Here is a 13,293-nt window from a genome sequence, read left to right as displayed (position 1 = left end):
CAGCTCCCTTTCAGAAAGTGCAGAATTTAGTGAACAGTTCCTGTGGAAAGTTTACATTACATTTTCTGCCACTCACGACCCCATATGGAATTGTTTAAGAAGTTGAAATGCTTTGCTTCAGAAGTGCAGTGCGGTAAGGCCTTGTACACTGAAACTCTGTGGCTGTCTTATTATTAAAGCATGCCAGGTGACAGTGGCACAAAGAAACAGCACATTTTTGACACTGTCTAGTTCTAAACTAACCTGTCAGTCAGAGTACACACCCTGGGTTTGAGTGCACCAGTGCTAGCAGAAACGCTGAGTCCACTCTTATAACTTAAAATTATACCAAAGAATGAAAGCTTTTCAAAAGAAAGTGTGAACACTTGAGAATTAAATGTTAATGCATTTATTTCCAGGAGGCTCGAATTGAAAAAAATTGAAAAAACCGTGAAGATGTTGCTTTTTTTTTAAATTGACACTGTTAAACAGAGAAAAGAATAACTTTTTGATTAGCAAGCCAAAATGTCATGCAAAGAAATGGGAAGTAGGGGAGCAGCATTGGAAGCTGAGTCCTTTTCGGCAGTTTTCATTGTCTGGAGATCTTTAGAATTCCCAAACCATCCACTGAGAGAGAAATGACATTAAACCCCTTTTAATTATTCTTTTCAATACATAGTGTCCCAGAGTCCTGCCTGCAGAGCTCTAGAAACAAATTGATCCCAAGGAAGTGGTTTCCATAGCAATCGCAATCCACTGAATATCTGTAGAACTTCCTCACCAGTTGGAGGGATCTTTAAGTGATGCTTACAATTCAGTGTGAAGTACTGGATTCAAATTTATTGTAGAGAAAATAGATGGATGCTGTCCTACAGCATGTCTTGTATATGTCTGTCTTGAATGTATATTGCTACGTTCCAAATCAGCTGCTAATTAGGGTGAATGTTGGTTACTTTAAAAGAAAAGAAAATTTACCACAAAAAACCTTCATCAAGTTATTATTAAAGAGTCAAACACACCTAAATGAAACACAAGGTCAGAATTCAAAGCTGACATGTTACTAATACATAGGGCCCTGCAAATCCACGGATATCTGTTTTATATCTGCGGACCATTTTTGCGGATCACAGATCAGATGCAGATACAAATTTTGTGCAGAGCCCTAATAATGTACCTCTTGGGGCTGAGGTATTGGAAGTTGCAAATAGTGGGTGATCTTGGAAAAGGTAGGCTCGGCTTGATGGATTAACTCCAATTTAAACTTTAATACAGGTCTTTTATGTTATGGAAATGACTGTCTGCCTATTCGATCCCATGGTAGCGGTAGCCCTGCCTGTTGCTAGTTGAGATTTCCATGCATGCTCCTTTAGCGCCAGCTGTGAGAGCAACACTTCAAGCTGCTCTCTGGGCTGCCTTGTGCTATCTCTCACCCACATACAGAACGCCTCTCTGAATTCTTGTCCCTCCCTAGAAGATCTCCAGTGAGGCAGGATCTGGGGTACTGGGGTATTAAGATGCTTACGGTGATTTTGAACATTGCAGGTTTGAGCCCTGTTTGGGGACATATCTTAAACAGTTTGTGTAATATTGTGTTTGTCCTGGAAGGGGCTAAGGTATCAGTTCCCCCAAGCCTGGAGAAAGCTGCGTGTACAGAGGGCCCATCTTCTCCTTGGAGAGTTGGTCTGCGATCAAATGCATCAGGTGGGGAGGTAGACTAGCCACATAACAGCTCCAGTGCTGAGCTTACACTGGGGATCAGTGAGCATGCCTGGAGATCTGTGCTAGCAGTAGACAGGGATCTACCATGATAATAGTTGCAGACTGATGTTGTTCAAACAGATATTTGTGGTTTAACAATTCCTTTACGATCAGCTCTGCCCTTAATCTAATTTAAGGATTTTTTTTTAAGTGATGCCATTTAAATTTTCATTTCATCAAGTATAATTTGATGCTGTTTAACTAAGATATCTGTTTTTAATGTGGAGCTTCTGGCAATAGCAAGGAAAATAGTGTATTCTGGCATTTGATCAGTACCATCCGCTGAAAAACAGCGTGAGATTCATGGGAAAAATTTGCAGACGTTGGTAAGAATTCATATATCTCCTCTTGAACATGAATGGGAAACGACAATAGCATCCAGTGACCATGTGCCTGTTTTTTCTGGAAGGCTCCCCTACTTTTCACTGTTGGAAGGCACTGAACACCAGTTCAACTTAACCACTGGCTCTCAGGCCTTGTCTACACACAAAAACTGTCCCAGTATAAAAATAATTAGTTTTTAAAACCATGTAATTAAGCTAGTGCAAACTCCTCTGCAATCAGAGGTTGTACTTATGAAATCAGATGTTTAGGAATGTGTTACTGTTAGCATCTCAAGCTCAAATAATCTTTACAGAGTGAAAAACAGATGAGAAATAGATCAGAAGAGTTTTAAAAAAAAATCCTCCAATGCAAGGATTTAATAGATCAACAACTGGTCTCTGAATCTATTTATCACAGAATTATTTAAATACCTCTAGATCTGTATCTGTCTTAATGTGCCCCAGGTTTCTATAATCAGGGCAGGCATAGCAAGGAATCAGTATATTAAATTAGATTATATATGCAGTTTATAAGATGCGTGTGTATTTGGGGGCATTCAGGGTCCCACTAAGTTGTCGGAGATGAAAGACTTGATGTGCAGTAGGTGAAATTAGTATTAAGAAAATAATTCTGAAAGACATTTTATAGTGCCTTAAAAATTCCATTCCCGGGGAACTAGATGGCTTACGGGATTGGTGATGGGCTGCCCTTTAACCTTTAGGTCAGCTGTTCAGAATTGGACCAAAAATGCTCTTAGGACTTGACAGCTGTTCAATAGCCTGTGTGAAATGAGTTAAAAATATAGGAGACACCTTACAGGCTTAGATCAGTACTTGCCGCTGATGGTGTCTAAGGGCCATATGCCTGAAAGAAAGGCAGAAGAACCCCACAATGCATTGTGCAGTGTTACACCATGAGCATATCTTGGTGTGGCATATGAGGGGTATTCTCAGTTCAGGAGGATCCTACAGAGATCTACATATTAACAACAATACTTACAAAAAGCATTTTTCTACTCTGTACCTCAAAGCACTTTTCCAGGTTTATCAAGCAGAATTCTAAAAGTTTCCTCCCTTCCCACAAACTCAGCTACCCTTCCTAATGGCCAGCATCCCTGTGGCCTCAGAATGTGACCATTGGTTTAGCTAGTAGGTATATAGTTCTGGGACCTCCCCTCTTCCTCAGAGACTAGCATGAACTACTAAGGCCACTTTCAAAACTGGCACCATAGTGGGTGTTCAATACAGGGAGGTCGAGAATTGAATAGTTACACTGAATTAACCCTAGAGGTGAGAAAATTCATCTGGTAGAGTAGCATGCCACCCTGGCTTCTAAGCTTAAGTGGTTGAATAGTGGACTTCAGTTCCCAGTGCTGTCTGTCTGGCACAATTTCTCTTGATCTCTCTTCTTCTCTATAGATCTGGTGTATTCTCATTGAAGTGCCAGCATTCCAGTGGTGGCAGATGAACTTGATTGTGCCTTGTCCATTGTTTTGAAGACCTCAACTGTGTTTATGCAATATCTTATTGCCATTTGCAGCCCGGTAGCAGGGGTCTTCTTTTGTCTGATTTGTCTAGGTAAAAGAATTCATAAATGCAGAGCTCCTGGCTCACTTGTATTCCTCTGAGGACCAAAACACCTTGATGGAGGAGTCAGCAGAACAGGCTCAGAGGCGAGATGAGGGGCTTCACCTGTACCAAGCCCTAAAAGAAGCACTGGCAATCATTGGAGATATTAGCACTAGCACTATATCTATCCCTGCCCCACCTCCAGTTGATGATTCCTGGCTACAGCAATCCCGCAGGTAAGGATCTTCAGATCAGTTTTGCAGTGGAAATTAAGACAGAGAGCTAGATCTTCAACACCGCTACCTCTCCACCTTCTCTGGCAAGCTTTTCTCCATGTCTCAAATGAAATTCTTGAGAGAATCAAAAAACTCTTGTTGAGGGATGGGAGTGTGCAGGTGGAATTCTTGTACTGGGTAATCCTAAAAACCTCCCATGAGAGCTGAACTTAAACAACTGAATGCTCAGAATTCATCTTTGCCCAGTGGAAGGTTCTACCAGTTAAGCCACCAGCCTTCATTCCAGATATTTCCTGTCCTATTTTGTTCTAGAAGGGACATGGAGAAAAGGGTGCTTATAAAACTCTTGGGGAGAGGATTCTGGTATATGAATCTGTTGGACATGGCAATCCTTTTTTTGGATATGTCAAGCAGCTTTGGGATTCATCATCTAGAATTATCTTCCATGGAGCTACTGTAGTATCTGTCTCCTGCACCAAAAGATATCCAGCCTGTATCTAGTCCAAGTTTTTTACTAATTCTTCCATATGTTCATATTACGTGGATAAATGGAAGAGGTATATGTGTCAAGAAAGGTGCTTGTAACCTCTTTTCTGCCTTTGAGAATACCATGTAGAGTACTTTGTTTGTGGCTCAGTTGATATCCCATTTGGTTGCTATGGCTCAAATAATATAATCACTTATGCTCCCACCCTATAGCATCTCAATTTCTTTAAGGGTTTTTAACTCTTTTCTTCCCAAGCTCAGGCAACCCCACCTCTCTGTGAAACCTAAGTCAATTTTTGTGTCCACTTTTTGGTTCTTTCAAGCCACTGTAAGATTTCAGTGTTCCTTACCCGTGGCTTCCTTAAAAAGAGAGTGACCTTCTTATTAAATCCGCCTAACAAATTGGTGTTAGAATACTGACAATACTAAACGCATTATATTTATCTTTGTGATTGCACACCTGATTGTGACCTTAATAATGCCTGCTTTCTAGGGATGATGTGATAGTGAAGGGTTGCATGTACATGTCATCTTTGTTTAGTAGAAATGGGGGGGAAAGGTAGACATTTCTTTTGAGACTTGGAAGCATCTCTGAGCAATTCTTTGGAATGGATGGGAGCATGGAAGGTACCATCCAGAACAAAGGAAAATGAGAGAGTTGTCATTGCAAGAATATACGATACTAGCTCTGTGAGATACTGGGCTGCCTTCAGGACCAAGACAATATGAGAGAGAGGAAAATGTTCACAAGATTGTTACAGGTTTCAGAAAGTATTTGGCTTCCATTTTTGAAGACCATGTAGATTTTCATTAATCTCGGATTGATTGTTCATTAGATCACCCCCTCCAAGTCCTTCAACTCAGAGAAGACCTACATTAAATAATCCCCCAACCAGACCTTTATCTGGCCGAGGACCTGCTCCAGCAGTCCCATCACCAGGCCCTCTGTCTGGGGCTCCACCGGTCCCATTCCGTCCAGGACCATTACCTCCATTTCCTAACAACAGTGAAGGCCTTGGGACGCCACCTCAGGTTCCATCTCGGCCAACGCGGGCTCCTCCCAGTGTTCCAAGGTAAGACATTGAATAAATCTTGATGCTGGGTATGGTTCTCATCTTATAGAATAACAGACATATTTTATATTGGGTAGAAAATTGAAACACAATTTCTTATATCTAAAATTAACAAAGCAATACAGTGCTTTCAGTGCAGAGAGACAAAGGCAGGGTTTGACAAATCCATTCGTATCACAAAGCTTATTTCTCAGAAATTAGAAACTTTTCACCCAAGATTAAAGACCAGTGTGCAGTGAATTGGTCCAAAGAAATGCTCGACTGTCTGACTGAAGTCAGAACAGCTGCTCATGGTGTTTGGTACAGCTAAAAGCTGTGAAAGAGAGAAGTAGAGACTAGATTACACACAAAAATCATATCTCTGCTCATGAAGGTGTAGTGGCTCACGTTATCCATTCTGGTTGGATCACAAAATGCATCTGTCTTCAGAGAGGAGGATGATTCATCTCAGTGAGAGACATAAAAAATCAGCCACTTAAAGAACAGTGGTAAAAATCTGACTTTAACTCACAAATACAAAGGCAATTTAGAGCTGTGATTGAAAATCTCTCCACAGCTGACCACAGTGCACTTAGCATTACAGCAGGTAGCTTAGATAGTCACATGGCACAACGTGGTAAATTAAGGGACAGGAGACTTGCCTTCACTCCAAGTTTCCTTTAATTTTTTAGCATTTTTATCAATACTTTCAAATGGCTTTAGATATGTGTAATTTTGAGAAAACACATTGGAAGCCATTGTTATAACATTTTTACTATTAATCTGAATTTTACACCTTTAAGATATTACAATTTCACAATGCCATCATGTAATCCCTAATCATTCTTGAGTATAAAAGATTGTTATTCCATCAAGGGGTTCCAGTTATATCTGAAACTCTGAGATGTAGAAGCAGAATGGACCCCCTTGTAAGAGATGGCTGACTCATTTTTGAATCTTATTAAAAATGAAGGACAGTGTAAGATGATTACAAGTAGAAAGGTAAAAGGTACTTTTGCAAGTTTTCCATTTTTTAAAATAGCGATTGACAGTGAAAAATTCCCTCACTGGAGGTTAGGAGCTAATGAAATGCTTCCACTTGAAACTGTCAGCCGAGTTATGGGTGTCAATAATATAGTTTGTCTGGATGGGATACTTTCAAGTTTAATTGTTCTATCCAAGAAAAAACAAATCAGGCCCATCAGACAGTGGAAACATTTTTGTGGTTTTTACCATTAAAGGGCAAAATGTCAGTGGCCACACATTAATTGCACTTGGTGTCATTTCAATATACACAGGAATATCCCCCATCTGTAGTTTTGTTACTGGTTAATATTAGACCACTGAGAAGAAATACAAAAATGCTTCCCTGGGTGTTAAGCCATAGGCCAAAAAGTCTATGTGAATTCCCCAGTTTGGAGAGTTTCAAACTGATGCCAGGGCTCCTTTGCCAGGGTCTCCATTGTGTCATCAGAGAGGTATATGTACACACCAGATGCAGAGTCAAAATCCAGTATTTTGTCAGTTGTGCTACTGGGGGGGAACCATAGGTGCCCAGCAACTGTTAGCTTGCCTGTCCTTGTGAATGAGCATACCTTCTCTTTTTTTGCCTTGCTGTGATTTGCATGGACTCTGCTTTCCTAAGATGGGTGAAATAATGTTTTGACTGCTAAACTGGGAGACTGGGTGGAGCCCCTGCCTCACAGAAGAAGCTTGATTAGGCCTCATTTCAATAGCCTGTCCATTTATGGATGCATTTGCTGGCATAGGAAACAAATGCTGGTGAAGGAGGTCAGTGTGGTTAAAATACCTTAACTGTCTGTATGGAAGACTTCATAGCATTTGTGTTAAATGTAATCTGCAGTACTTCTTCTGGACTGAGTCATGGTTCACTGTAGCTCGAGCTGCGAACCCCTTAGGTGTAAAAACACATACATACGCTTAAGAATGAAGTGGAAGAGTTCACATTTGTGCTGAAACGTCAAGTTTATCCTGCTGACTAAACTCAACGAGAGGAAATTTCTGAGAAGGGGCTGGAGGGGGAAGTCACCTGAGAGGGACAATGTGTCTGACTCCTATGCCTATTAAAAGTGCAGTTTTAGACTTGGAATTTCTGCTCCGCATGGTCTGTTTTTAATAAAAGCCTGAGCAGGATTGTAGTAAATTGACTCAGAAAAGGGGTCTCAGATACTAAAGGGGGAGGTGGGGAAAGACTTGAGGAAGAGTTCTTGTTGACACTTGAGCTTTCTCTTTTACTTCTTTATATATCTAGTCTGTCTGCTCTGTCTGCTTTACCACCGTTTTCTCCAGTGATTCCTGAAAGTGTCAGGATCCATCATATCCAGGAAAGTGGCTTAGCTTCCTGAGAGGAAAGAGACATTTTTTAACTTCTTCTTGACTTTCCAAAGAAGCCTCCCCTCTCCTCACTCACCCCCATTAGTCAGGAGCAGAAACTTGTAACACAACAAGACAACATGAGCATTTTACTCTTTCCTGCTGAGCTTTCAGATTAAAAAAGCAATAACCAAAACTGTTTTGAAGGGAAAGATTCAAACCATGCTGTTCAGTGTATGGCCATGCATACGTTTTGACTGGAGAATTTGCCACCTCATTAGCAAGATATGACCCCTGCCTTTTAAAAAAAAATCTAATTTTATTCCATGTTATTAGCGTTTAATCAAAGCAGCTGCAATCTTACAGAAACCATGAGCTCTCTGCAGTTTTTTTTATTGCTCCTCATTTAACATACGGAGAAAGGAAAGGGGCAGGGAAGAGGGGAAACAATTTTCTTCCTTATTTCTCTCTGATTCTCAAGCTGGTTTGGGTTATGTGTTCTGAGTATTTCTGTGAGGCAACAGAAACTATTTGCATGATGCATGCCTGTTTTAATTAATCCCACTTGAGATGGGTGGATCTCTCCCAGCAGCAAAGCTTGTGAGTAAAGGCCCCAGCCTTTGTTAGCAGCTTGATGCCAAAGTATCTCTGATTTGCGAAATATCCCCTGCTGCCAGAAATCAGATTATTCCCCTCTCTGTTCTCTTAAAAGGCTGCAGCGATATTTTAAAAGAAAATGCAGATGTGCACTTGCTTCAATAAGATGACTGTAAGCTTGCACGAACGCCACTATAAAGTTCCAGAATGTGTGTTTGTTTCCTGGTTTAGAGATACTGATCTTTATTGAACACTAACTCGAGTCTTAATGCCGTTACTTTAAGTTGTAGCTTTTTCACTGAGTGGGCATCTCAGCTTTGCCATGAAGAAAGAGAAGGAATTGGAAATGTGTTTTTCCTGGTAATAGAGCCCTCTGGAATCAGCATGTGCGCCCGTGATTATGCTCTCTGCCCCTTCCCATTTTTCGTGCTCTGTAGTGTTACTGCAGCTGGGGGAGGGAGCAGAGAGCTTCCACTCAGTGAAGGCTAAAAGGCCATCATGCACTTGCCACTGGGATCTGCGCTACCTCCAAACATTGTGGAAGCTCAGGACCTGGTTGCACACAAATCATAGAGTGAGGTGTGATGTCCACTGACAGGTACAAAGCCCAGATAAGCTTTATAGAATGGATGGCATCCTGTTCCTGCTCAGCTTTCACGCTCAGGCCTGTAGTCATGGAGCTGCCAGAGCACTCAACAGCAGTTCTGGGCATGATGGGTTTGCAGGGGTAGGGTCTTAGAATGGGATGATATCAATGAAGAATTGAATCAATCTGCTGGGCTGCTGATCAACTGTTCAGTGGGGCTGCCCTGCCACTCGCTGCTCTCTGCCCCTCAAGGCAGGAGGAGGCAGAAAGGAGGGAGCGGCGGGTGGGAGGTGCTCAGGGAAATGGGTCTCGGGGGAGGGGGCAGAGCAGGGAGGGGAAGAGGAGAATTGGGGGCAGGGCCTTGGGGGAGGGCCGGAGCCGGTGTGGGGCACCCACCAGCAAAACGAAAAGTCCACGCCTATGGTTATAACATCACCTGTTGTGTCTCATCATTCACCTAGAAGTCAACAGGAGTGAGGTGCCTCACTCCTTTAAAAATCTAGCTCTAGATCTTTACTCCATATTCGTGCAGCACCTAGTACAATGGGGTCCCTATCTCTGATTGGGGCCTCTGAGTGCTACTGCAGTTCTAGGCAGAACTGGTAACACCACCAATAGTTCAGGTTGTCCGACACTTCCCATTGTAAGACTCTCTGTTTTCAGTTGTTTTTGACTTTTTCAAACATTAACCATTCAGGCTGAAATTTTCCATGCTGAGGGTCTCTGCCTAAGGCTGCAGTTTTTTGGCAAGTTTTATCCTGTGCACCGACAGAGGCCAGGGTCCTGCGGAAAAAATAGAATGTGATCATACGATTAAAATCTGTAGCGTAATGCCTATGTACAAAGGGGCTGAATTGGATAGATAACCTTCATTCTGGCATTTCCTAACTGGTGGGCACTTTCAACCTTATGAATGTTCTTTTACTGGACTTTTTGGCTGAAATATAAAATAATAATAAAATGGCTGTTATTTTTAGCTGAGCACTTTTCGGTGTGTGCTCAAAGAGCTGATGTTCTAAATCAGACTCAGCCTGAATGCACAAGGCACGGAGTGCAAGGTGCTCTTGCAGGAACAGGTATTGTAAGTTAAGATTCTATTTAAAAGCATAATCAGCAATCCAGAATATACCCCATATGTGCCTGGGACAAGTTAACTTGAACATTGTGTTAATGGAAGGATTTTTAAAATGGTAATTTCCTGGGTTTTAAAGGGAAAAAAAGAAGCTAAAGCATGACTGATTTCAGCTTTGCTTCCACATCAAAATCATATACACTGTTTATAGCAGCCCCATGCCAAACCCCTGTAACTGTGTATTCATACACTCCATACTCCCGCATAACTCCAGCACCACCAATCCCAAGTATTCAAAAATCATGAGATTTTAAAACATGTGCGTACATTATTCCCTGTCTGATTTCTGATTTGAGCCTTTAGGGGTTTGAGCCTCCTCCCAATTGATTTATCGTTTCCAGTTCAAATTTCAAGCTCAGATGCCCTCACAGTAATGCAGTCCTCACTGCTGGGTGCTCAGAGAAGGAACTCCACTTACCTTCTCGTAACTCTCCGGGCAGAAGAACTGCCATTTTTTGCTTCTCCATCCCCACTCCCATGTCAACAATCTGCCAGCCCATTGCCATCTTCCTTTCCGCCCACCCAGTTTGCTGCTCCCTTCACATTCCCCCTCTGCTCCTACACAGCCTCCCACCCCGTACATTCATCTGCTCCCATATTTTCCTTCCTTTTCTCTGTGTGTGTGTGTGTGTGTGTATGAGAGAAAGAGAGAGAGCGTGTGAATAGGGGAGAGGGCATATGGATCTGTCTATACTGGGGGACTTTTTTAACTGATTTTAAATCTGGTTCTGCAAAACCAGTAAGAGGCATAGTGTAGACCCATTTTAATGAACCAGTTGCAAGGCCCTCTTGTGATTCAGTAAAAGCAGGGCAGGCTGCCAGAAACTGGGTCTACTCTACACCATTGCTCTAATTGGCTTGAAAATCAGTTTAGCTGAACCAGTTTCAAAACTGGTTAGAAAATTCCCCTAGTGTAGACAGGCCTGGTGAGAGAGTGGAGGGAGGCATTTGGGGAGAGAGAATGGAGAGAAATGGTATGAAGAGAGGAGAAAGAAGAAAGGAGACAGAGGAGAAACATACAGAGGGACAAATCTGGGGATAAGTAAGAGGCTAAGGGTACTAATTGGATAGTTGCCCTCAAACACTGCTGTGACCTCCTGTGGTTCTGTTAGCTGACAATAGCTGGGAGGATGATTAATTTGCTTAATGATGTACATTTTCAGCAAGAGATTTTTTGCCTCATTAGCTTTTTTAAAAATGTACTGATTAGTAAAAGGAAGTGGTTTTTATTTTTAGCAACTCTCGGCTTTAAAAAGGAAAGTGAAGGCAAACAATAGTGAATACCGTTTGCCAGGAATGCAGATGGGAAGCCAAAGGTGTGTTTTGTCTTCTGTATTTAATTAATAGCATAACATTTGTCATGAAGACCCTGTGCCTAGAGAAGGGGTGTCCAACATAGAGCCCGTGGCTGGATCCAGTCCACTAGCTGTGTATGTGTGACCAACATGTCACATTCACATTGTGCAGAATCTCAGATTTCATTTTTTAATGATAGTACGTTTCTAGCCTTCATGGTCATGAAGAAAACCTTCTGAAGGTGAATCGAACGAAACCAATGCAGTGTTGCCTTCCTGAGTCTGCAGACAGCCTGACACAATGTGAAACCTTCTGTCCCCTATTAATCTCATACGAGTGTCAATTAAAATGACTTAAACAATTCAATGTCTCACCTAATTAATTTCCTGCCATTGCAGGGGCTTCAAGCATAGGTGGCACCTCGGTCTCTCCTGTTCTCTGCCTGTGGCACACAACAGCTCCTGAGTCCTCCTGAGGACTGAAAGGCATTAGTATGATTTAAGTTATTGGGCTCAATGTAGGGCTTTCTGGGAGAAATGTAATGGCCTGTATTATGCAGTAGGTCGGACCAGATGATCTGATGGTCCCTTCTGGCTTTAAACACTATGTCAGCATTAACTACGGCATTGATGATCATCTTAGTGGCTGTAGTGGGGAGACAGCTAGGAGTGAGAATTGGGAATTGTATTCATTCCTTACAGCAGAGGTTCTGAAGATCTCATTAGCCCTCTCTGTACTCACATGCTCAATCCAGGCAGCACATGCCTGGCTCCAGCCAAACCAGCCTCACATGACTGTGTAAGGCAGTGGGGAATCCTTACTGACTTGGGCGATCCTATTGGAACTAGGGACAGACTAGCCCTAAATGTGTTTATCCATCTGTGTGCCGATTACATTCTCCTTCCCCCATCATTTTGTGGTGATCCATTGTCTGTGCTCTCCTCTTCTTGTTCTTCTTCTGCCCCTGGGCTTCAAATCCTGCCCTATTCCTTGCTCCTTTCATCTGCATCGTCCTTCATCATCCTCTTTCCATCTTTTCTGGTCTCTTGTATTCTTTTTCCCCAGTCCCAAGTCTCTTCTCTCTTCCCTGCTGACCTCCTCCCCCCAGAGGTCCTCTTGCTTCTGAACTGCAGGCCCAGAACCACCACTGTTGCTGTTGTTCCTTTCTGCAGCTTTGGCAGGGGCCAGGAGGGAGCATCTGAGATGTGGAGATGCTGATGTGTGAGCTGGGAAAACAGGAGAGGAATCTCTGGCTGTGGAGACATCCCAGGGTTTTATTAAACAGGGAGAAAATCTTCTTTTCAGTAAAACAGGCAAGGATGCTAGGACTGTCTCTCAATTAGGACAAGCCTGGGAAAATGGGTTTCAGTTCCCCCTAAGATTGAATATAGTGACTTATAGAAGAAGTGACTTTTGTTCCCCACCTAAAGAAAAAAAATCTGTCTAACCTCTTTCCACTTTACAGTCTAAAATAAGCCTGGTCCACAAAGAGACTTGAATCCACATTACCAGTGAAACCTGGCTGAAGAACTGTTTCAATATTTTCTTTCTAAAAAGGTGTGAACACAGTTTCCAATCACAGTGTAGTCTGAGCCCAAGAGGCCGGGAATATAATGAACACTTGCCAATTTTATAGAAAAAAGTAAATAAAAAGCTGTTTACACCTCCAGACCAACAGGAATGTATTGTAAAATACATCCACTTTTGTAAGTGCTCTGTGATGGTCATGGACAGACGTGAATGTAAGATGTAAGTGGAAATAAAAGCCTTTTATTTAGAACTATCCTGGCTTTTCTTCTTAGTCCAGCGATGATCTTAAAGCAGGGCCTCCCACTGTAATTACAGCTATGCTTCACTGAAAGCATATTTTGTGAACTATGTCTCTAGAATGATAGCAGTTCTGAAAAGGCAGATGCTTGAAGAGTTCCCATATGGTTCTGATCGA

General features: G+C 42.2%; 1 protein-coding gene and 1 long non-coding RNA gene across 8 annotated transcripts in view; one reads left to right on the top strand and one right to left on the bottom strand.

The window, feature by feature from the left end:
- The window catches only part of DNM3 (dynamin 3), a 347,110-nt gene that overhangs the window by 274,633 nt on the left and 59,184 nt on the right, over positions 1-13,293 (top strand). For all 7 annotated transcript variants that reach the window (XR_007357954.2, XR_007357953.2, XM_075131456.1 and 4 more), the window contains 2 exons: positions 3,639-3,865; positions 5,188-5,424. Coding sequence is in view for 5 of the 7 variants with exons in the window: in XM_075131456.1 (XP_074987557.1) it covers positions 3,639-3,865; positions 5,188-5,424 (464 nt within the window). In the remaining 2 variants the exon portion in view is untranslated. The remainder of the gene's footprint in view (positions 1-3,638; positions 3,866-5,187; positions 5,425-13,293) is intronic.
- On the bottom strand, positions 6,067-12,065 carry LOC142072992 (uncharacterized). The gene is made up of 2 exons (XR_012669635.1): positions 11,723-12,065; positions 6,067-9,703 (listed from the first exon to the last, which is right to left on the bottom strand). It is a non-coding gene; the product is annotated as an uncharacterized LOC142072992 (long non-coding RNA).

Source organism: Caretta caretta, chromosome 8 (assembly GCF_965140235.1).
Source record: "Caretta caretta isolate rCarCar2 chromosome 8, rCarCar1.hap1, whole genome shotgun sequence".
Classification (NCBI taxonomy): Eukaryota; Metazoa; Chordata; order Testudines; family Cheloniidae; genus Caretta; species Caretta caretta.
This window is presented reverse-complemented; position numbering and strand designations above follow the sequence as displayed.